General features: G+C 47.1%; 10 protein-coding genes across 14 annotated transcripts; 5 read left to right on the top strand and 5 right to left on the bottom strand.

Moving 5' to 3' along the window:
* Nucleotides 1-39: 39 nt before the first annotated feature.
* SPPG_08682 (uncharacterized protein) lies at nt 40-1,850 on the top strand. The gene is made up of 2 exons (XM_016756835.1): nt 40-399; nt 463-1,850. The coding sequence occupies exons 1-2, from the start codon at nt 231-233 to the stop codon at nt 1,641-1,643; spliced, it is 1,350 nt and encodes a 449-aa protein (XP_016603968.1). The 5' UTR covers nt 40-230; the 3' UTR covers nt 1,644-1,850.
* SPPG_08681 (uncharacterized protein) lies at nt 1,718-7,722 on the bottom strand. Its single transcript, XM_016756834.1, has 27 exons — nt 7,383-7,722; nt 7,015-7,308; nt 6,783-6,847; nt 6,623-6,713; nt 6,465-6,565; nt 6,310-6,401; nt 6,180-6,241; nt 6,027-6,114; nt 5,674-5,951; nt 5,400-5,602; nt 5,233-5,333; nt 4,894-5,173; nt 4,735-4,830; nt 4,565-4,674; nt 4,423-4,506; nt 4,292-4,339; nt 4,056-4,222; nt 3,870-4,001; nt 3,700-3,809; nt 3,583-3,641; nt 3,372-3,514; nt 3,216-3,307; nt 3,078-3,140; nt 2,860-3,006; nt 2,700-2,803; nt 2,228-2,641; nt 1,718-2,163 (listed from the first exon to the last, which is right to left on the bottom strand). Exons 1-27 carry the CDS (start codon nt 7,542-7,544, stop codon nt 1,928-1,930), a joined length of 3,822 nt encoding a protein of 1,273 aa, XP_016603967.1. The 5' UTR covers nt 7,545-7,722; the 3' UTR covers nt 1,718-1,927.
* Nucleotides 7,723-8,451: 729 nt separating this feature from the next.
* SPPG_08680 lies at nt 8,452-9,582 on the top strand. 2 transcript variants are annotated; one of them, XM_016756833.1, is made up of 6 exons: nt 8,452-8,603; nt 8,683-8,751; nt 8,821-8,965; nt 9,039-9,138; nt 9,205-9,335; nt 9,396-9,582. In XM_016756833.1, exons 1-6 carry the CDS (start codon nt 8,550-8,552, stop codon nt 9,500-9,502), a joined length of 606 nt encoding a protein of 201 aa, XP_016603966.1. In that variant the 5' UTR covers nt 8,452-8,549; the 3' UTR covers nt 9,503-9,582. The 2 variants fall into 2 exon arrangements, with proteins under 2 accessions (XP_016603966.1, XP_016603965.1); XM_016756832.1 differs by having other exon boundaries at nt 8,669-8,751.
* Nucleotides 9,444-12,136, bottom strand: SPPG_08679. Of its 2 annotated transcripts, none has more exons than XM_016756830.1 (8): nt 11,841-12,136; nt 11,516-11,757; nt 10,972-11,443; nt 10,769-10,909; nt 10,398-10,707; nt 10,170-10,331; nt 9,828-10,106; nt 9,444-9,758 (listed from the first exon to the last, which is right to left on the bottom strand). In XM_016756830.1, the coding sequence occupies exons 3-8, from the start codon at nt 11,424-11,426 to the stop codon at nt 9,645-9,647; spliced, it is 1,461 nt and encodes a 486-aa protein (XP_016603963.1). In that variant the 5' UTR covers nt 11,427-11,443; nt 11,516-11,757; nt 11,841-12,136; the 3' UTR covers nt 9,444-9,644. The 2 variants fall into 2 exon arrangements, with proteins under 2 accessions (XP_016603963.1, XP_016603964.1); XM_016756831.1 differs by having other exon boundaries at nt 11,527-11,757.
* Nucleotides 12,137-12,247: 111 nt separating this feature from the next.
* SPPG_08678 (uncharacterized protein) lies at nt 12,248-13,033 on the top strand. The gene is made up of 3 exons (XM_016756829.1): nt 12,248-12,478; nt 12,604-12,787; nt 12,855-13,033. Exons 1-3 carry the CDS (start codon nt 12,344-12,346, stop codon nt 12,899-12,901), a joined length of 366 nt encoding a protein of 121 aa, XP_016603962.1. The 5' UTR covers nt 12,248-12,343; the 3' UTR covers nt 12,902-13,033.
* Nucleotides 12,992-15,302, bottom strand: SPPG_08677 (uncharacterized protein). Its single transcript, XM_016756828.1, has 13 exons — nt 15,203-15,302; nt 14,999-15,130; nt 14,795-14,877; nt 14,573-14,724; nt 14,426-14,487; nt 14,189-14,364; nt 14,053-14,121; nt 13,861-13,974; nt 13,746-13,798; nt 13,659-13,678; nt 13,474-13,594; nt 13,270-13,405; nt 12,992-13,208 (listed from the first exon to the last, which is right to left on the bottom strand). The coding sequence occupies exons 1-13, from the start codon at nt 15,273-15,275 to the stop codon at nt 13,056-13,058; spliced, it is 1,344 nt and encodes a 447-aa protein (XP_016603961.1). The 5' UTR covers nt 15,276-15,302; the 3' UTR covers nt 12,992-13,055.
* Nucleotides 15,303-15,392: 90 nt separating this feature from the next.
* SPPG_08676 lies at nt 15,393-17,204 on the bottom strand. Of its 2 annotated transcripts, XM_016756827.1 has the most exons (3): nt 17,131-17,204; nt 16,793-17,048; nt 15,393-16,718 (listed from the first exon to the last, which is right to left on the bottom strand). In XM_016756827.1, exons 2-3 carry the CDS (start codon nt 16,997-16,999, stop codon nt 15,471-15,473), a joined length of 1,455 nt encoding a protein of 484 aa, XP_016603960.1. In that variant the 5' UTR covers nt 17,000-17,048; nt 17,131-17,204; the 3' UTR covers nt 15,393-15,470. The 2 variants fall into 2 exon arrangements, with proteins under 2 accessions (XP_016603960.1, XP_016603959.1); XM_016756826.1 differs by having other exon boundaries at nt 15,393-17,048.
* A 166-nt stretch (nt 17,205-17,370) lies between these two features.
* Nucleotides 17,371-18,790, top strand: SPPG_08675 (uncharacterized protein). The gene is made up of 2 exons (XM_016756825.1): nt 17,371-17,448; nt 17,507-18,790. Exons 1-2 carry the CDS (start codon nt 17,379-17,381, stop codon nt 18,682-18,684), a joined length of 1,248 nt encoding a protein of 415 aa, XP_016603958.1. The 5' UTR covers nt 17,371-17,378; the 3' UTR covers nt 18,685-18,790.
* A 549-nt stretch (nt 18,791-19,339) lies between these two features.
* On the top strand, nt 19,340-21,084 carry SPPG_08674 (uncharacterized protein; the record flags this gene model as incomplete). Its single annotated transcript, XM_016756824.1, has 7 exons — nt 19,340-19,576; nt 19,640-19,903; nt 19,969-20,023; nt 20,086-20,209; nt 20,275-20,437; nt 20,501-20,906; nt 20,975-21,084. The coding sequence occupies 7 exons, from the start codon at nt 19,340-19,342 to the stop codon at nt 21,082-21,084; spliced, it is 1,359 nt and encodes a 452-aa protein (XP_016603957.1).
* Nucleotides 21,085-21,101: 17 nt separating this feature from the next.
* SPPG_08673 lies at nt 21,102-22,430 on the bottom strand. 2 transcript variants are annotated; one of them, XM_016756823.1, is made up of 5 exons: nt 22,271-22,430; nt 22,027-22,160; nt 21,792-21,969; nt 21,492-21,720; nt 21,102-21,433 (listed from the first exon to the last, which is right to left on the bottom strand). In XM_016756823.1, the coding sequence occupies exons 1-5, from the start codon at nt 22,391-22,393 to the stop codon at nt 21,204-21,206; spliced, it is 894 nt and encodes a 297-aa protein (XP_016603956.1). In that variant the 5' UTR covers nt 22,394-22,430; the 3' UTR covers nt 21,102-21,203. The 2 variants fall into 2 exon arrangements, with proteins under 2 accessions (XP_016603956.1, XP_016603955.1); XM_016756822.1 differs by having other exon boundaries at nt 22,027-22,294.
* Between the last annotated feature and the right edge of the window lie 45 nt (nt 22,431-22,475).

Here is a 22,475-nt window from a genome sequence, read left to right as displayed (position 1 = left end):
CACCAGCTACACCGCCTGTGTGATGAGCAATTCTTGTGGAGTTTTGTTTTGAGCTTTTTGAACGGAAAAGAACCCAACGAGATTTGGGCTTGCGACGGACGATAAGCATTCACCAAGGACAGCGACGAGTAGGGAAAGAGGCGATTGCAAGCTGGTGTGGAGGCTACAATAACATTTGCTAGCCCGTCTTTGGTCCTTTACTCTTGGTGCTTGGCTTCCGGGTTGACGGAATGCTTCAAGAAATACAAGCAACGCTGACGTGGGCCATCCCAAACTTTCGTCGCCAAACGAACAAAATAACATCTCCAGTGTTTGGTCCATCGTCATGTACATGGGAACTCTCTCTATATCCGGAAGGACATGGGCAAACAAGGGATACACATATGGGGCTATTTCTTGGTATTTTTCTCAGTGCTTTTGCAGTTTGTTGTGGTACTGAGGCTAATGCATTACCAAAAAAAGATGTTGTTAAAACAGAGCACGAGAAAACTCATGGCGATAGTTGGTCACGCCCCATAAGTTCCTTTCGGCTATCGGTCATGAGAAGAGACAGCCGAACACCTGTAGTTGTCAAAGAACGAGAACCCAGTGGCCAGGAAGGATTTGGCAAAGGATTCAGTCATCCGAGAAGTTGGGGGTGGGCGGCTTTGTTCCCTCTTAACAGATTGGCAGAGGCAGCAACTGCGGACGGAACGCTGGTGGTTCATGCCGAAGTCGTATGGCAACAGCGTGCGGAGCTGGTCGGATTATTGGACGCACAGGCCAAGATTGTTCCAAGTTCAGGTGGCCTTCTCTTCAACTGGCGACTGGCAGATGTGAAGTTTGTTGTCCTTCAACAACAGGAGCGCGAAGACGATGGAGATTATAATGAGGTGGACGAAGGAAAGGAAGAGGTGGAAGACACATATGAAAACATGAAACCAGCCGTAAAAACAGAAGAGGAAAGCTCTGCAAACATGGATGAGGATGACGAGTCAGCCACCGAATCACCCGAGACTCCTTACCCAGAGGAAATTGTTCCGAGTCCTACCGATGACTCGCGTACAGAACTTGAGGAGCAGGCCGTCAAACTTAAGCTCACCATGCACCGGCCCTCTTCAACCACATCTTCAACTGCTTCCCTTCCAACCCTCCCTAGCGCCAGTCATCCACAAACGGTGATACCAGCCCATCGTGCGATCCTGGCCTCCCGATCAGATTACTTTGCCGCCATGTTCTCTTCTGGTCTCCGTGAGGCTGGGGGTTCAGATTTCTCTCAGCCTTCTGTGGTTGAGATCCGCGATTTCTCAGCATTTGCGGTCCGGGCGATGCTTGAATTTCTCTATACCGGTCGTCTTGTGTCACCACCAACTGACCTAACCGCGCGTTCAGAACTGATACGTCTCGCCGACAGATACCAGCTTCCTGGGTTACACAACTATGTTGGTGCGATTATCTTGGAGAAGGATATGAATCTCGATGTTGCATTAGAAGTGCTGGAGCTAGCTGATGTCTACTCCAGCGCGAGCGGGGAGCTGAAATTGGCATGTCTCGGTTATGTGCGGGAAAATATTGGCAAGTTGAAGGGGAGGGATTCTTTCAAGGAGTGGGTTCGTTCGACGGAAAGGAGGGACCTGCTAGTGGAATTGTTCTCTTTGATGTGATTGTGGGTATTGGTGGGCGTGCTTTTCGCGCTAGTGTATCGTGTATAGAATCCCTGGCTGGAATGTTTTTTTACATCAGAGTTTGGGGGGCCAAGTCAGGATATCATTTGCTTTCCCAAGGATTTGCGGACTGGCCTTTATTGTAACATAGTTGAAGCGTTGTACCTCTTGTATACAGAATAATGAGACAATTTGAGAATGGCAATAGGCTGGTGCAAATGCACACACCGTAATTTCAATCAGTTCCAGGATGTCACTACAAAAATAACTATCAAAAAAAACAACTAAAAACATTGCTCATCGAGCATTTTGATGAGCCGAGCTAGATCCTCGACCGTGACATTGCCACGTAGCTCGGCAGCCAGCGGCCGTACTACCGTCCACCCGTCATTCCACTGTTTAACAATGTCCGTCTTCGTCTCCGCATCCAGAGATGGAAATTGGGAGAGGAGTTCGCCGTCGATACTACCACGAAATTTAATCTGGAGACTTTCAGAGCGATACCTAGCGTGGTCGTTTCCTGCAAAACAAACGCTCTATGAGGGATAATATTACAAGGAAATCACGCATAGCCTTTGACTGACCCAATAAAGGCCGTGTTTTTTCATGCACCGCCATAACTTCCTGTAAAACTATAAGCCGCTCGTACAGCTCCGCGGTTATCTTCAAAATGGCGAATAAACTACCCAACAGTGAACACCCGTAGATGACTCTGGGTCCCGCAAATCCATCCATGTGCTTCCTGCGATCTCCACCTGTATGTCCTGCCTCAGACGATGTTGCAATGGCTGCGACCGAGTCTGCTGGTGGACCCCAGCCCCCGCGGAGGAATCCTTCCGAGCTGTACCAATGCGACAACGTTGATTTCTCGTCCTTTGTACGGTTGGGGTCTTCTTCTGTTATTGCCTGTTGCACGATGGAACCGAGTTGCAACCGCATCACGGCTTCGCCCAAGTGAAACGAAAAAGTGGTATCTAACGTTCGTTCCAAGCCGGTGTCTAAATCACCAATTACGTTACTTATGCTATGGATCTCCACCGAATCGGTAGAACCCACAGTCGCCAGCGGAAAATCCCACAATATTTCCACACTTGTCCGTCGCAACCGCCGTGGTGTCATCAATCGCAAGGCAGGCAGCAGTTGGTCGCCCATATCGGTCGCTGCGGAAAGATATTAGACTGCAATCGAAAGCCATCCCATCTCGGCAGCAACTCACCTTTTCAGAAACTCAAATGTCTTCGTCTGGACATTATAGCTATAGAAAGATACCGACTCCTTCTGTCCACCCACTATAACCCTTGTGCCATGGACGTCTATACATTGTATCGGCCATCTGAGGGGTAATTGAGCTCGGATGACTAGTCTAAGAGCAGTCGTAATTGGCATTAGAAGTTAATCAAGCAGGCGAATCGCAATGAGGGTAAATTGCCTTACTTGCGAGTATGCGCATCAATCTTCAGCTGATAGAAAGTGTCCCCAGCAGCAGCCAATAAATAGCTACAAAAAGATAGAGGAGAAAGCAGGATGATCAGCATCTATCCGATTTATCATATCCGTTCATATGTTTCTCACCTGCCAAGAAATGGACAAATCGACTGTACAGGCCCATCCAAAATCATCTCTCCCAACTGTTTCATTTTGTACATCACCGGCTTTCTCGATTCCTGGAGTGCGACCATGCATTCAAACACTATACCAGAACAAACGCTCGTGGAATTTTCAACATACCTGTGGACAAGCTGGCTTTTCTCTTTTCTCATATGCTTTCAGATTATATACAAGAACTCTCCCTTGCGCTTCGGAACTTGTTGTGGCCCGGTATCCCCATGTTCCGACGCAAATGTAACGCTTGCCCTCCTTGACATTCCAAACTACATTCCAGATCCCGAAAAACATTATCATGAGTGACTTACAAACGGCATCCCCGCAATCAACGAACCCTTCAACGCATAAATTTTCTCGTCTGTTTGCAAAGACTCTTTGAGGTAGCATCTTCCACTAAAGCACTTTTTTGAGCTAATGTTACATAATGCCGAGTAAGTGACTTAGAGAGTACCTCATGGGATCCATAACCCGCAACTCTGACCCAACCTCCCCTCCATGGCGGACAGTTGTAGCAACCAAAACCTTGCGGGTCACGGCATCGAACAAAATCCGCCGCGGTGCCTATTAACAGTGAGATTTAGAAAGACACCACGTCGCCATGAGCAACTGAAAGGACAGAACCTCTCCAATGTTGAGTGATCGCATATTGGCTCGCTTATCCTCATCCAGCTCAATAAAATGCATAGTTTGCTTGGCAATAACCATGTATCCGTCTGATACTCCTGCGTACGCGAAGGGCGTGGCATGCAGAACCTGTACGACAATAAGTGCATGTTTTTTTGCCAGCGCTCTAGGGACATCACTCACACGAGGAAATGATATTCCTGTCATTCCTATTTCATTGCCCGATAAGAATACTTTCCACGCTCTGTCCGTAAAAGCGATTACATGGTCTTCCTGGGGATGCGACACAAGTTCTACAGGAAAGAAACCAACTCGGAGCATATCCGGGGAAGTCAATATTGGGGGCCGGCCTGATAATTCTAATCAGCAGACTTTTCTTTCATGATTGTCGAACAAAGAGTACTTGAGACTTGCACTACCTTCCTGCCATGTCCAGCGAAATGCGGCGATTTTTCCGTCACGGAGACCTGACGGTACATTTGGACAGTTAGACTTTCGCTCTCATGAACATTGTGTGTTACTGTGTTTTACGGTCAACCATATTCCCAACCTGCTAACAGACGGATACCACTGTTGGACATCAATACGGCAAACGAATGCGGGATACTGATGCTTTCCGAGGTCATAGTGGCGACTGGACCAGTCGGTCAGTTTAATCATGTAACTTTGTTAAAGTAATAAAGGCAACCTACCCAATGTATGTTTGTGTAACTGTGCCAACGGTGTCGCTTCACACAGTGATAAAATGAGCAGCGACGGTTCGAAGGTTCCTACCATGAAGAGCGGACCTGTCGATTTCTCTCTACAATATTGATTGATTAGATATCAAAGCTTAGAAAAGACGAGCGAAGGAGAGATGCACCTGCATAAACGTTGAACGGCTGATGAAGGGCAGTACAAGCAAGAGGGGGTCGTGTCTAGCTTTCGTTGTCCCATTTCATTGAACCGTACTTCCTTCCTATCACTATTAGATGAGCTGATATACGCGAGTTGACAGTTGGAAACGGAATCCTCCACCCACCGATCCTCATCCATGGTAACCTGTAAAAGAACGATCGTATTCGTCCGCGCGAGGCAGACAACCACTAGATCATCCGAGACGGCACCCAGCGCTATATTGTCGCCAGGTGGAGCCATCCATTTTCCACCAATGTCTTTTCCGGACCCTAGTTCCGCCACTTTCACAGCCTCTGGGTGGATTTGAACATAAAGGCCGGGATAATTTAGGGAAGCGGCTTTAATCGTGCTCACAGTCGTGTCGAAGCCGTGGTTTTCGGTTCCGACATCTTCCAGTTCCGCCCCTAGTATTGACAGGTCAGCAAACACATCAGAGATGCAACGTTGGTCAGCAGGCAGCGACCTTCCAAAGACATTATTCGTGTCTCATGTACAAATGACAACACGAGGAACGCATCAGAATCGTCTTCTACTCGGCGTTTCAAGCTCCAGAGTCCGTTAGCCCTAATTGACGCCCGCCACAAATATGTTAATTCACACACAGACGACTCATGGACGCTGGGTACCAACCCATGTATGGTGTCGCGCTCCGACGCATGAACCGTCACACCGATTCCGTTCCGTATCTCTCGCACACTCCCATGGGCTCCGGCTCCGCTAGTGAGGACTATCGTGTCATGCCCTTCACGGTGCAGATCCGCAAGGTTGAAGTCCAGAACAGGAGCCCAATTGCGAATAGGCATTTCGGTAGTAATCACCATGTTCGCGTCCACCTGATGACACGGATGTGTCAGATATATGAAGCACAGTGAAAGAAATGGGTCCAGGGTTGCTTCATCAGTACCGTCATGATCTCTCCGTCGCAGAAGTCTCCAAAAAGAGCATTGTACTCCACGTGCGCGTCCGAATGAAGCACCGCGAGCGCCCTGGCACTTGTCTTCGTTTCTGTGAGGTACTGATAAGTGACAGCCATGGGCTCCGCTGTAACCTGCATGCGGAAAAGGTGCTTCTGTTCGGTTGCCAAATACAAAGTTTGGTGCAATGACTGGCGCAGTGATTGTTTTTCTGCGCTCAAGCAATCGCGGGCTGGGGATATGCTGGCTGCAACCACAACTTGCCGCTCTACACAACCAGTGGACGATCATTAGCCTGATGGTGAATCAAGGTGGGCCATAAGGTGGCCATGCCCAAGGCTACCTGGTCTTTCAGATGAGCTTCGTAGCGGAGGTAGCTCTAGCACTTCCAAGCGATCATCTGCAGCACGCACAAAATGCATGTCACCGTCCTTTCAACAATTAGACAAGAATAAATAAAGTGCCAATTCATCAGAAACGGCTGTAACATTCCAACCGTAATTAGTATGAAACTTCCGGGAATTTCAGACAGAGCAAACATGTGCAACGGAACCACATCTGACCGTTGGAAGCTTATGTCAAGACAGAATCCCAGAAATGTAGAGAGAGAGAGAGAACGAATTCACCTTGTGTGATCACGTGCGGAGCCCACCTTTTCATTTCCTCAAGCGGCTGGTTCCGTCGATATTCGTAAACCACAATTGTTAGATTTCCATCTCTGGGTTGCAAATTGTTCAGAATCTTGCATCCATCCCTCCAAGTTGTAACAGTAACCTCTTACATGTTTTTCGCAACGACAAACTGCACGAGATCAGATTCATTTTCCGGAGGGTATAAGAATGCTATCTGCCACAGGATTCCTTCTTCGTGCAACGTCGCGCACTAGAAGCAACAGTCATAAGCAATAATGTACGATGGCAACGGGGTTTAGTACTGCACCTCCTCATTGGATACAATGGTAGCTGCGGCATTTGACACTGGCCATACACGTAATATGCCCTCAAAGGCAGTCACAGCAATGGCGCGGGATCTACCGATAACGCGATAAAATCAATGATCGTTCACCCGACGAATGCTGAATGAGAATCGACTTGCATACAGAGGGTCAACTGCCAGTGTATGACCCAAGTCTTTGTAGTCCAATCCGGGTGGGGCTATAGAAACCTGCGGATACGCATAGGAACATTAGGGATAGTACATTGCTCCGCAAATCAAACATAAGGCAGCTACAACGCCATGGTTCAATTTCCGCACCACTAAGTGGTGGCCTTTCTGGAGAGTACATCGTATATTCGAAACCAAGGAAACGTTCGCATAGCAAAGACACTAACCTCAGAAACTCGAACGAATCTCCCTGAGCTGTAGTCAGGAATCAACGCATCCTCCCGCACATCGTATTGAAATGACACAAAAGTGAGATATCCCGAGTCTGAGAGGCAAGCCAGACAATCTACAGAGACGTCCTCATCCGTTTCCATATGCACACTTTGTAAGTTGTTCGCTCGTCTCGGGAGTTTCAAAAGCTTGACATCTTTGATTTGCCCAAACACATGTTGTTCTGCAACTGATCTCAGAGACACCGGATCGTGCATCGCATCAAATATCATCAGCTCTAAGACATTGTCCTGCATATATTATAACGACCAACATCGTCAAAAGAATGCGACAAAGCAATGTCTCGGCCTTCTTCCCCTTCTACCTTTACAAGAACCACTTCCTGTCTTGTGCTAGAGACTGAGGTGCCATTGGTGGCTCCGCCAATAGTACATGGCAGAGCTTGCCGAACGACGCAACTTTTTACTGGTTGTCGTATATATACACAAGTGCTCGGCGATGGGTGGTCAGACTGAGATAGAGCCATTCGTTTCTGGCTTCTTTAACGTGGGACACCGCGGCCAATTTCTAATGTTCCTGAGGCACTCCAGTATCCTTTAACTTTCTGTCCTCAACGTCTCGAAAGAGTATTCGTATATGCCAAATGATTTCCGCTGTTAAAAAACCAATGTCGAGATGCCAAAAAGCGATGAAGCTCGTCCGTGAGTCACAGAACGCAATCTAACCATAATTGGAAACCCAACATATCGCGGAGGTGATTGAAAATGGCACTAAGGCCCATTATTATCCGGATAATCCGGTTAATCATATCGCATAATCAGCACCCCCATCTATCGCTCAAAGCATGCATGTTTATGTTCTCCAAACTGCGGTGTGGCATGCTAATATAATGTTTTTCTTTCCTCCAAACTGCGGTGAGGCGCATGCCAAAGGTCTATAAAAGGGGGCCTTTTGCTGTCTCTCCCCTTCCTCACCAGTTCCTCGACTCTCAAACCATCTGCACAAACGCTCATCGCGACCCACATTGCAACCTCATAGCGACTCGGTCAACCATGAGAATGCAGATGTGATGGTGCCGAGGACCTCGCCCTCCCGACAACAACAACAACATAACCCCTTGCAAACGCTGCTACTACTATATTGCTACGATCGCAGGTATGCATTATCTTTGTATTTTCCGCGCGGATTATCCAGTCTAATTATTCTGATTTTACTAGTATCTGAAAACATCCTCCGACTAAAGAATTTTGGAATCAAGGGCTTCGTAGGATTTCTCTCGTGTGGTGGGCTTAGTTACCCGGTTAGAACCACCGTAATGTATTGCATGTGTCATTGGGCCTAGTAGTAGTTTGTTGGGTTGTAAGGAGTTGGTTAGCTAGTTGGCTTTTCCGAACCGGTTGTCGCCGGTTTATTCCCTGGTGTAGTAGCTAGTGCCATTTTCTGTCACCTCTACACTATCGCGCTGCGTAAGCAAAATCATATCGTGTCGATTTCTTTCCTCGGGCGATACTTTTTGAGTGTTGAGACGACGATGGCCGCTAGCTTTTTCTCGGTGATTGTAAATGGACAGATTGAATCAGCATATGTGAGTAGATCGTCGTAAATGCACGCTTCTTAAAGCATGAAATTCACATCGGCCTTACTCTAAAGTCCATACCCGCTAGTTTCCTAGTTATGACAATTTGTATTGCAAGTTCTCCTTTGTGCAAGGGCCGGATTGGGTAGTGGTGTCCGTGAGTGATAATGATATAAAGTAACCAAACATTTCGTAAGTCATAGCTCATTAGCAGCATTTTATCTAGGGGCTTGAAGAAGGCATCACACAAATGGCTCTGGCATCATCCCCTTCAGCGTTCAGCACATCGTCCTATTCAACGGGAATGTTGGCACAACCCTGCGTATGGAACTTTCCGATCGATATTGCATTCAAATCTACCAATGCATTTGGTACCACAAAACTTCCATTACTTGATTTTCCCACCTCGGTGTAACTGATGCAACTTTCGATTGTTTGTAAAAGGTTGGCCTCAGATGATTTTGAGCGTGTACGGTATGGATGGTTTGGGAAGGGATGTGGTGCGAGGTTATGGCAGCATACGACTCCCACGAACACCTGGCATGTAAGGTCTTTGTGCTTCTGGCGGTTATGCACCTATGGGATATTAAGAACGTATTGTCTGTGACAGGCATACACTCTACGTACCAATGTTTGTTCCTTTGGCATCAACGCCATTCAACGGCTTTCTCTCATGGATTACGGGCCGTCTTCCCGAGTTCCTAGATTCCAGATTCGTGAGCCGAAATGAGGGTCGAGAGGGTGAGCCCACTATTGCTTTTTTACAGTGCGACCGAGACTCGTAACACTCGATTTGTTCAGTGACAAGGGTGCGAAGTCAGGGAACTGTCAAAGTCCAGATCAATATGGGCACGAAAGACATGGAGCGATTCGGCTATGTGGCGAATCGCCCGGTAAAATCAGTATAATATCTGTTGAGTTCAGGCCAGTGTATATAAATCTACGTGCGATGTGAAATAGAATGAAGAATGGGTAACGCTATCTACCAAATCTCAGAAAATGTACAAGAGAAGCTACCTAGGGACTCTATGCATGAACATCCTATCACCCTCATTTTTTACCTTTCCGAGTCGCTGCTACTTTCTCCTTCCTTTTTTTGACAGCTTTCGGTATTTTCATCTTGCGCTTCTCCCGCTGCGCCTCTTTTGTTGCCTTTTTGCGCTCCTGTACGGTTCATCAGGTTACCAATCGATTCAAGTGAATCCATCCTGTGAGATCTCAAACGTTACCCACCTTTTTGGACTCTTTATCCTCATCCTTCTTCATCACCTTTCGTGTCCCGAAATCGCTACCATCGCCATCGCTACCATCCCCCTCGTCCTGCTCGCTGCCTTCGGCGTCCTCTTCGTCTGTGCTGTTTTCCTCATTATCGGTCAAGTGCTCCTCCCTGCCATCACCATTGTCCCCTTCGCTCCGACCCTCCGGATTTGGGCCCTGCTCGGTGTCGGTTGGTGTCGAAACACCACTTGCTGGTGTTGGCAATGTCAACCCGATTACTTGCCGATACAAGAGCTGCAGGGGACAGTCTTGAGCATTTGGTCCCACCTTTCCTCAATGATTGAGCACACAACTTACATCCGCACCCTGTCCAGCTCGTAACTTCTCCACGTCCCGCTCAACATCCGGTACATCATCTAATGTTCGAGGTATATAGAGTTGTTTGAAAACTTCCTCGTCCACTTGGATGGTGGCATCATCAAGATAGGTTGCAGGACGTTCCGCCACCCGCGCATGGACCTTTAGTACAATACCGGTGAGCATATATGGAAGCGTGGCACAGCCGTGGGCTCAATTGATCAGTACCTTTGCCAAGTATTGTTCAATCACTGGATAGTCAGGATCCAGTGCACCGTTTTCATCACTGCCTGCCCCTTCGCTTCCAGCTGATTCGATATTTTGCTCCTGTTCGTCCTTCAAAACTCGCCGTATCCCGTCGATGTCAGTCACAACAAAATCAAACAATTCTCTGACAGTCATAATTTGTTCGGGAAGTCGTCGTCGAAAGTATTCAACCACATTTGTACAATCCTTTCGCAGGAACTCCAATGCGTGAGGGTGGTCATGCTCTACAGACTGCGACACGTCAATAACGTAAAGAATCTTTTTTTGATATCTATTTTTTGCAGGCGCACCGTTAGCCAGTGGAACAAAGACATAGATGTCCGAAAACTTACAGCAAATTGTACTCGGAAAGATCACCATGCACCAATTTACACTTGTGGTACATGATCCACATCATTTTGACCAGTTGCAGATACACCGACCGATAAACATCCGGATCCGTTATCACTGCATCTTTCAAACGTGGTGCAGCCCTGACACGAAACACTCAGCATTTTCAGGTCCCAAACGCTCTTGACCAACAGTCAACCCTCACCATCCATTTTTATCACCAATAAATGTCATCAGAAGCACATGCATTCGCAACAGTAATGGTTCGGGGCAGGGAATGCCCGCGGCATGCAATCGCTTCAAATTCCGCATCTCTTTTTCCGCCCAAACCTTCACCATCTTCCTCGGATTGCTTTTACTGTATCCATGCCGAAAGCGATACTCGCCAGAGACATATCGATCACGATCCTTGAAAGTCAAAATCGATGTTTTGTACACTTTGATGGCTCGATGCTCTTCGCTCTCGGTCGTAGCATGATAGACGTTGGCTTCTTTCCCGGTACTAACACATCCGTTTATCTCGTATATGATATTGCGATTTAGCATTTTGAATAGGATAATCCGTGTACGGGGATCGAGGACTTGCTCTACGGTAGCCCGATCGGACTTGTCTTTGTGATGGTGTGTGTCGCCTTCTGCCTTTTTGCTACCTATCCGCATGCTATTGTCCGCAGATTCTAAGAGAGCAGGGCAGGAAAGAATCTGTCAGCCAAAAAGATTCCATAGGACAGACATAAAATCCAACGCACCCAATGCCTACCCAACCGAATTCTTCCAGCAAATTTCGCGCTAAAAGCATCTTCAACAGTAGAGGCCTCCTTTGACACTCGCGCTGCTTTTGCAGCAGCCCGGGAAGCAGCCACCACCTGGCCCTTCATTCCCGTTGGTCGAGGCCCTGACTCTCCGGCCCCCGCCTTGACAGATGAATCGGCCGATACCGATCCTGCGGCGTCAATCTGGACCCTCATACGATTATACTGCTTTGTAAAGTCTGCACGTGTCAAACGAGTGACGGGCGCCGGTTAGTGAGGGCGGTGAGAGAAGTACTAGTATCGCTCGCCCCCAGGATCCTACCTCCACCAGCACTGAACCATTGATCATCATAGTTGAGATCAAATTCCTCATCGTCAAAGTCCTCGTCCTCGTCGTCTTCCAAAAGGTCATCCATATACTCCTCGTCGTCATTTAGCTGAATGTTCCTGACAGATCCATTAGCGATCTCGGATGGTGGCTGCTGATCGTCATTTTTTGCCGTCGCTTTCACTTGAACTTTATCCTCCTCTGCATCAGAAAACTGACCCTCCACATAGGATGCTGCTATTGTCGATGCCATCCTAATCGTTTAAACAATCATTTCGTTGAAGATTCCTTTAATTTGTTTTTCTTGTGTGCTTACATGTGGATTATGTCATCATTAAATTTTATCCAATTCATGAGTCATGGCTGGCTTATGCGTCAGCAAGTGCCAACTTTCGTTCGCTCGCGCCAGATCCAAGCTGAGGGACGTTTTCTTCACCGTTACAGACATTTGACGATTTTCCTTGCTGGTTTCGTTTCCCATTTTTGCAACCCTTCCGATGAGCACAAAAGTAAAAACGATTGGAAACGGCTCTCACCACTCCCTAATGTCCTCTGCGCCAAAACCCGACAGTTTGAAGAAGAAACCCACAAAACCCTCGTCAGCAAAGAAGGCCGAGGACCATGTGTCGCAGGTACTTCAAACTCTTTCCTCTTAGACTAGCGTTATGTAGACATGCTCAGCATTGCACATTGGATGCTGTATGGCTTGCGCTGGTTCTTTGGCAGGCCGCTCATTGACCCTCCTCCATTCCTTCAGGTCGACTTCTCAACAATGGATGACCGAGTGCTTCGTCGTTACAAACGTACATTCAAACTAAGGGCAAAAAGCTCCAAGGAGAGTCGAGATGAGCTTGTCTCATCCGTTACAAAGCATTTTCTGCAACAAGAGATCAATGAGAAAGACACCATTACGTTCTTCATATACACCCTACGCAACCAAGGTAAGGTGAAAATGAGTTTGCGAAACCCGCTTTTCCACTGTTCTGACAAATGGTTTTGTCTCATAAGAAAACGTCTACAAGCTGCCACCCAAGGTTCCTGTCGTTTCAAGCTAATGCCGAATGCTCGGCCCATTTTGCATGCCCTCGTCGTCCCTACCTTAGATTCCCTTGTCCCTGCGTTCCTTGTACATAGTGTTCTCAGTTACCCCTACTCAATTAAAAAAAACGCCCTAGTGCAAAACGATATGGTTCCCTGTTGCTTATGTGTCTATTCTTTGTTATCTTTATCCTTCTTGGTACCTGTTTTAGGTCCACCACCGGACCCAGCACCAGTTGAGCTCGGTTGCGGAGGTTTGATTTCCTGTGAAGTTTTGAATGATATGACGTTGATTTCAGGCGATACAAGATCGTCTTCACCTAACTGGGACAGGAAAAATGTCAGATATACTTCGGTTAGACACCTCAGAAAAAGGAAAACTCACCCGCCGACTCCCAACAGTCTCGGCATATTGATAGTACTTGTCTATCTCTGGATGCACCATCTTGGCAAATTCTCGTATTGTCGTACCAGGCTGCACTAGCAGGCAATCTCGGAACACACCTCCTGTTCGGCCCCCACTGCGAGCAGAAAACGAGAAGAATTACAATGATACCAACCAAGCGCTTTCATCCTTTGGTCTGCCTACCTGCCACTTGTAAAATTGTTGATGTTCCGCACTGGATACATTGGTATCAAGCCTAGCAACTCGATGGCCCGTGTCAGGACATCTTGAACCCCAGTGGTCCCGTATCTGAACAAGACGAGATCTGCCCCACAGTGTGAACTTTATACCGCGCAGTCACTCATGAAGCATGCTTTTCGCTCCTGTACCTTGAACTTTTTCTAATCGACTACACGTGTCAAATTTCTCATTAGCGTACTAATCTCATTGAAGACAACAAGTTGTTCTATATGCACCTTCTAGTTTTCTCATCAAGAGGTTTCAGTCGCTCTGCTTCTGAGGGAGATTCCTACCCCAAGCGAGAAGTGTTCAGCCTCATATCCGTCGAAATACAGTCGTTTAGTAGAGTACCTGATCTTCGGCTAAATCGAACCGGTCGGTGCCTTCGTAATAATGAATATACTTCTGCTTGTGAAGTTTGCGCAGAAATGTCTCCGCTAGCGCGCTCGTTAAAACAATTCGTTGCTACATTTTGGCAAAAGTTGTTTATTTTCAGTTTTCAATTATGATGCGCAAATGACTCAACTCTTCATTAATCCTGACCTCTCCGTATTTTCTGCATATGCGGTCAATGTTCTTATCTGAGTCGGGTAGATCAATTTTGTTCAGTGCCTAATGAAGTGTTTATATGATCGATTGGGGGCTGCGTGATAATCGTATTCCTCGACCAATCTCATACCACTACAGTCGGGAAACGCTCGTCCAAGAAAGCATCGACAAGTCGGCCCAATGTCTCATCGTCCCAATTTTCTAATGCCTCTTTGATTCCAGATCGATCTAGTGCTCTATTTGCCATTGACAGATTAGATCCGTATCCGCTGAACTGTGTTTGGAGCGTTTCTCCGATCGGCGCCTCTGGGGTAGATGCCTGATGAGATACCCATCTTTTCTGAGCTAAACAGCATACGCAGCATACTTAGTGCGACATGTCGTCGAACAATATTCCCCCATCGCTTCTTCAAGTTATTGAATATCCAACTTGTAACCAGCGATACATATTAGCAAAGTTTATCATCTTTGAGCAAATTCGGCAGCTGCTGTATCTGAACGGGTACTTACAAACCTGTAAATCTCAGACCTCAACCAATCGATGTCATTGATAGGATCGTATCCGACGGTTTCTTTTCCGTCTTGATCTGTCGTACCCGAGACATCTACAACATGAATCAAGGCATCCGCAGTTCGCAGATCGTCAAGAAACTGATTGCCGAGACCCTTTTGCAGACGTAATCAATTATTCTGATAACTAAGACGGCAGTGTCTCAATCCCGCGCAATGGCCATACCTTTCCCTCCGAAGCACCGGGTACTAACCCTGCAACATCCAAGATCTTCACAGGAACATAGCGTTTACCATCAATGCACCGTCCTAAAAGAGGATTCCAGCTCATTAGGTCAAGATATTTTCACTGGGCTAACTTTGACAATGTCTACAGCAGCGTAACTGGTGCACTGTTTTTGCAACATTCCCCCGACGTACTGATACCCACCATAACGCGGCTGGCACAATTTCTCCTTTCCAAATTTCTTGCACGGACAGTCAAATGGAACATATGCCACTGCAGTATTGGGCTTAATTGTGGTGAAAGGGAAGTTGCCCACTTTGGCTGTGGCATCCGTTGCTGGCAAGCGTCCACATGCGTCCACATGTTAGCACCATTTACAGTCACGGCAAATTCAGGATGACAGGGTACCTGCATTCAGGAATGAACTTTTGCCTGCAGAAGGCTTTCCAACACAGGCTATTAGTACATCTGAAGCACCCATTGCTGCTCTTCACTTGCAATGATCTCTGGTTTGCAATGATCTCAAACGCTGGCAGCATAGCAATTTTCGTGTGGCACAGCTGGCTTACGTTAGCGATCGGATGTTGAGATTTAGACATGGGATTGGTTATTGCCCAGCACCAGAGGACAATATTTTACCAGCACATGCTGGAAGTTGCGTATTCACATCCTGGATTTAAAAGTTTATCATATTCTTTTTCTGTTTTTCTGTATTTAACCGTCTTTGAATCGCTGCCTCGCTTTGTTGCACACTTCGTAATGTGCCCTCCAAGTCGTGTATTTTTGCCCGATACGACGCAGCAATCTTCGGATCGCCTTTATTGCGAGCCAATGCTTCTTTAGCTCGAGAGAGGGCGGCTACGAGCTGGGAAGCTTTTGTCTGGACGTTGATCAAGTCCACATGGAGCTTTTGCTTATCGGGCTGTTTTGCCTTGGTATGGGGTTCAGGCTTTGAAATGTATGCTGACGATTTGGTGGATTTTTCGTTAAGCGACGTGTTGAGAAAGTCAAACACGTCCGCTGGAGGAGTATGTTGTTCTGACTCTTGACCTGATTTGGCATCACGACCTCCCTTGTGTTTCCGCTTGTGTCGTCCCTTTGCATCACCCGGTTCCCGTGGCCTTTTCCGCTTCCGCTGTGATCTCTCAACCACAACACCAAGACCTTTCCCAGCGGGAAGAACTTCAGCTTCGACGGGCCTCAGTCGACCTTCCCCTTCTTTGCCCAAACCTTTGCCGATTCTATAACCCATTTTTGCAAGCAGTTTGCCGCCAATGCCTTTCGTATGAGCCTCCCATGTTCCCATAGCCTCTCCATCACCGTAGTGGAATGTAACTCTCGTCTCATCCGATGGTCCGTCTTCGTTATCATCATCATGTTCTTGACTGTCTGACGTCCACTCATCAGACTCGGACTCCTCCTCCGATCCATTCTCGCCTGAATTTTCGAGATGGTCTTCAACACCCAATCCGGAAACTGGGACCAGCTCATCTGCATTGAGCTTGGTCTTTTCGTCCCCATAACCTTCATAGTTCACCCAAAACGGGCCATCAGGACCCTCCATTGCGACCACGCTTGCTCTGTAGTATATTCCATCCCGATATCGTGCCAAAACTTTGGCGCCTTCCTTGATGGAGCCTTGATTCAAGACTTCTGTGGGCAGCAAATGCTCTAGCGACATAATTATCCCGTGGGATCGCCCGCATTTGTCCGCATTGCAGCGCCCGTCCAGAAACCAGTCACATGGGCGCGATTCCCTTGTCAACGGCGTTAGTATCAGAACGGTTGCTTCGTCCGACTCACGATCGAGTCGTAAAACCATAGCAGGTAGGAAATAGGTGGCCGATGCCACGCTGAAGGGAACGCAACACTTTCCGCCCTCTTTGAGGTTGAATTCGTTCGGATCCTGCGTCAAGTCTATTGTCTTGAATAACCAATCTCGAGCCATCAGGATCTGCTTAGACTTGCGTTGGCAAAGTACGAGATATTTCAGCTCACATTGTCCTCGACTGCTGCCGACCCAGTAGACCCTAGTTCTGCGCCTGGATCATGACTACTGGTTGCGTTGTCTGGGTTAGCTAGTGTTTGGTCTTGGAGCGCAATGAGGTTTTCGAGATCTACAGCAAGATTCTTGAGGTCGTCATTGTCGGGATCTATTCGAAGCAGACCGTGGATCTCTGCAAGCTGCTCTTTCAAACTGTCCATGCCGGATCATGTTCCTTATCCTAGGCGAGTACCCAAACCTTTCATCATTCTTCTGGCACGTGATATTAGCTGTTGCATTTGTTTGCGAGAGACTGCGTCGTGCATCACATTTGAGCCTTTTCTGAACATACAATGAGCATGGAAGAGCAATTCGCCATGATGTACGACTGCTGGTGGTAAGGAATTTGTGAGCTGCCATTTGCGCGCATGTCCTTCTTGAACGCTGCTTGCCATGACGAGGACTTTTGAATTTGTCTTTGGTAAGCTTTGTGTCACAATATTTTTTGTTTCCACGTGATCACGCGAAGAAGTGTCAAAGGACTTCTGCATTTATTTTTGTCTTGGTTATTCCACCTCCGAGTAAAGGAAGGGCTTTACAATGGGTCTTGCGGGTCAAAAGAATAAGCAGCGGATAGGCCTGGATCCCCAGAACAAAACCTGGAAGAATGGTCAGTGACATTGTTTCTTACTAGCTTTCCGCATGAGCACTCATTTACTTTTCCGCAGACCAGTCAAAATTCGGGTTTAAGATGCTGCAGAAAATGGGCTGGTCTGAGGGCAAAGGACTGGGAGCAAACGAGGATGGTCTAACAGAGCACGTCAAAGTGCGCTTAAAGGAAGACAATTTGGGTGTCGGTGCGGACCGACGGACGATTGATAATTGGTTGGATAACAATAGCGCCTTTGATGCATTGTTGAAAGGATTGAATGGTAGTGGAGACGATGGTACACCCGAGCCTGCAGCCGTAGAGAAAGAGAAGCCGGAAGTTTTAGAGACGACGTCGCACGCAAAACCAGCGCACGGACGGCTATACCACCGCAAGAAATTCCTTCGTAACAAACTTGTGAGCAATTACGACTCGAAAGACCTCAACATGATTCTCGGTGTAAAAGCCGATCAGGATGTGCCATCAGATTCGGGTACACCGAGCACCGAGTCATCGGATGACGGTGACGCTCTGAAACAGCAGGAAACCCCGCGCCTTAAAGTTGCTGCTATTAACGTCCACGATTATTTTGCACAACGGATGGCAGCAATGGGTTTGGCTGCAGGGGAGGTCAATAACAAGGACAAGGATGCTGAGGAAGATGATAGACCTTCTTTCGGAGGATTGGGCTTGGGCGCTGGAATGGGGACCGAGACGTCGACAACGCCTGGCATTGGGCTGCGGACCTTTGTTAAATCAACTGGCGAGACATCTGTCACCATGGCTCTGAGTCAAAATGTAGCAACGTCCGGAGGGACAACGGAGGTTGCAGCAACAGTCGAGGAACCTTCCAAAAAGAAAAAGAAAAGCAAAGGAAAGGACGAGAGTACTGACAGTACATCGTCGGACCAGAAGGTGAAGGTGAAGAAATCAAAGAAAGATAAGAGGGAAAAGAAGGACAAGGATTTAAAGGATGCCAACACATCAAAGGGCAATAAGCGAAAACATGCAGAAAACGATTCAGATCAAGCACCCGTCACCAAAAAGTCTAAATCGTCCGCAAAATCTACGTCGGATGCCGACAAATCTTTGACTACCAAGAAATCCAAGAAGGACAAGAAATCCAAGACAGAGTCGCTAACTCCTCCCATCTCTCCCGACAAGACAAAATCAAAGAAAGGAAAGACCGTAAAGGATACTGAAAAGAAAAAGAAGAGTAAACGGAAGGAAAAGGAGAATTGTGTGGCTGATAGATAGTAGATTCAAAGGAGTTGGTAAAAGCACGATTTGATGGCTGATAGTATTTATTTATTTTTTGTTTTTGATGCGAGGGCATCCTGTAATATAAGATATTATTTTTTTTACTCATATGCGCAGCTACGAAGTTGCTCCATCTTTGAGATGCTAAAAGGTCGCAGTCGCAAGCTTAGTCACGCGACACTGTGCTGGGCGGAAGCGCGTGTCAATACCGCTATGATGAAAGTTTGGACATGGGCATGTCAAGATACAGGTTTTCATGTTTTGCACTCAGCAGAAACCGTATCCCATCCAGGATCAAAGTGCAGAGCAGGTCACACCCTCCTGTAGAATACACGTGAAAAGGTGTCCTGAGCCTCTGTCGGAACGAACAGTGCTCCTGTCTATGATAATCGGTAACATGATTATCGACGCCATATGTGAATCACCGTAAATTCAGCATCGATTAAAACTTATCATTTGGAAAGAGTTGAGCATCGCAAGAACTCTGCGGGTCGAGCCCATGTTTGTTATGTTGATTTCGTCATGTCCGGAAGAGCGCGTTCGAACAAGGCATCAAAGCCACATCATGACGCAAGCAAATCAGCTATAAAATGCCTTTCTTGCTTTTTGACAAAGCCAGTTTTCCAACGACCTCCAACACGCAACAGCGACAATGGCTGTCAATTCAAAACTTGTGCAGGAATCTCCGTCACTATGGGCCCGATTGAAGGATATCGTCCTACCGCCCATTTTCTGGATCGCTAATCGGCTGGATTCATTTTTGATTGTCAGAGTGTTTTTTGTCGTTCCTATGGCGGTGGCATGGGCTGTCTGGTATTTTTGGACGAATGTAGGGACGTTTATCAAGAATGTGTACTTGAGGATCACAGGCGCAAGTGAGAGGAAAAAGGTACATTGTCGTTGGCATATTTCTCAAGGCCAAATTGGATTGGTTCTGAATGGTTCTGAATAGATGGAAAAGAATGCTCAGAAAGCCCTCCAGCAAAAGCACCGCTCCACCGAGTCTTTCAAATTTCCCTCCGATCATATCATTCGCACTCCCGAATACAGATTCGAGCGGCTGGCAGATTGGAAATTTACGCCACGCTATTTCGAGGTTAAGGGCCTTCGTGTACACTATGTGGACGAAGGCCCTCGGGAGGGAGACCAGAATTGGTCTGGCGAGACGATTGTGCTTATGCATGGAAATCCTACATGGAGTTATATGTATCGTAACGTAAGGAGCATCTCTGGAAAACTTGGCATGGCCGTGAGATTTCTGACTCTTATGCTCTTTTGCAGGTCATCCCCGTACTGGCTGAAAGAGGACATCGAGTCCTGGCATTAGACTGGATTGGTAAATGTTGAGCTTTTTCGTAACATGTGCAGGTGTAATAGATTTACATATTTCATTTATAGGAATGGGCCGATCAGACAAACTAGTAGACGAATCAGACTACGATCTGGATCTGCACAGAGATACCTTCAAAATATTCGTTTACAACCTTAAACTAAAGAACCTAACGTTGGTTCTTCAAGATTGGTAAATATACTCTTGTGTTTGCTGATGTGGTAGTTTCAGGTTTGACTCCATGCATGTGTACGCAGGTCGGGCCCGATCGTTCTTTTATCCCTTCCGGATCTTCCGTCGAATACCGCTTCTCGCCTTTTGATAACTGATACCTTTCTACCTCCCGAGAAGATCAGCGATGCATCGTTGAGTGCCATGGCGCTGATATTCACTTGGCTCGTATACACTACTACTTTTGGGGTTTGTTTAAAAGTAGTCATCACGCCTGTTATTCTTCACGTTTACTAATTGTGCCTACTTTAGCACTTCATGACTGTATCTGGCGTTATACGCTTCATGGCCCCACATGTTAAAAGCGCGGCAGTCGAAGGATACACCGCGCCGTTTCCTTCCTATAAATATGAAGCTGGCGTACGAGTCTTCCCGAAATTGTGTCCATTGCCGTACGCGAGATCACCCGTCGTCAAAGCTTACGCACCCCGCGTACTGCCTGGTGTATCATCCCAGATTGAAAAGGCGGCGCATGTGGGAGCTTCGTTAGACCGGTTCAGGGCCTTTGCAAACGGGTTCAAGAATCCTGTGGGGGTTGTGTATGGAGAGCACGATGACTTGTTCAAGGACGTGAGGAAGGTCTTCCTGAGCAAGGAGTTATTCCCTGATGAAGCCTTCTCGTGGATAGGTCGAAAGGTTGTGGTCATCAGATCGGCTGGTACGTGTTGCTTTGGATATTTCAAGTGTCCGATATGAGTATCGGCGTGATCTTGACAACCGGTTTAGGACACTACTCGCCTGAAGACAAACCGGATGTCTTCACCGAGATTCTGCTTGATTTTCTCCGGGGAGAGAAGCCAAGCACAGGACTTCCAATTGTCCTTGCCAATCAATGACATTACGTGCTATTGAAGACGATTGAAAAAACGAGATATATTCAACAACATTCAGCAATTCGCAATATTCGCTACGTTCTTCTTATAAAATGGGTATATAAATAATAGGACTCATGGGATTACCGACAGATAACAATATGTAAAAAGTTATCCGGATATGAGCAGTTTTGGCTGAGCCACAAAATCGGTGTTTCGATGGGAATTACTATTCCATGGAGAATGGCGACCGCTTCTGATGCGTCACTCTTCCGAGTATTGTCTGCTCCCTCCGTAGTGGGCGCGTCTAAGCTGGGAGGGAAGATTTCTGGCAACATTCGGCCAAGGATATCCCGTAGTGTGTATTCGCAGTCTATAATGCCTCATGAGTATCGGTAGGTTAATGGAGTTATATACCTGCCAAAACATACCCAAATTGTCATCAACAGGAGCGACGGGTTCCTGAATCACCGGTTGATCCAGGAGGTACACTCGCAACGGGATGTATTTAGGTATAGTATTATCGTTGGTTACCAATCTCGCATTCACGTTCCAGAATTTATCATAGTCATGGGATGATAAGCCTTGCCAGAGGTTGGTTTGATCTTGTTTTGACAGTGACATGAGCTTCTTGATTGAGCCGTTGCGGATATAGTCGGCCTGCAGGTAGATGTGGGATTTCTTGTTGTTATACGCATAACCACAAAGCGGGAAACAAACATGCTGCTTACCTCTTTGATCATGGACATGAACGAGTCGTGCGGGGTGTCTATTATATTGGCGGCATTTATGCGTATAAGTTTGTCAGTAGGAAAGTTTGTAAAGTGGATGATAATGTGCCAAGGAAGTGGTGAGGAGCCGCGGTATTGGGACGTGAGAAGGTCATGAAGGAGACCAATGGGGTAATGCCTGTAGAAAAGTTCAACCTATGATAGCAGATGAATGTGCCTTGCCAGTATCGCTTACCATTTCAACGGCACCCCTCGATACTCATACCAAATATCAGCGTCATGTCCCGTAAACGCCACACCAGACTTCACAAACACCTCCCTCACTGATTCGGTTACGAGGGGGAGGTAACTACAACGGTGCATAAAAGTCTTCAGAGAATCGTCTGGGTAAGGTCACTTGGTGATCATTGTAGTGTCATTCCTTGCACTGTATACCAACAGTTCAAGGCTGGCGCGCAGCCATTGCCCGATTAACTTACGTAGTGGCTATGGAGGATTGCACCTGAAGCAAGGGTTTTAGCGTCGGTGGGGTCAATGGATATCCGGACCGGAAGCTGGCCGTCCCAGATGCCGTGGGTTACGGCTGTGTCGATGCGTTGCATGACGAATAACAAAGATGGATGAACGACAAGATTCCTTTGCCCCCGCTGTGGATTCCAAATTTGTCATCTGCCCTTACATGAC

Source organism: Spizellomyces punctatus, assembly GCF_000182565.1.
Source record: "Spizellomyces punctatus DAOM BR117 chromosome Unknown supercont1.24, whole genome shotgun sequence".
NCBI classification, from domain to species: domain Eukaryota; kingdom Fungi; phylum Chytridiomycota; class Chytridiomycetes; order Spizellomycetales; family Spizellomycetaceae; genus Spizellomyces; species Spizellomyces punctatus.
This window is presented reverse-complemented; position numbering and strand designations above follow the sequence as displayed.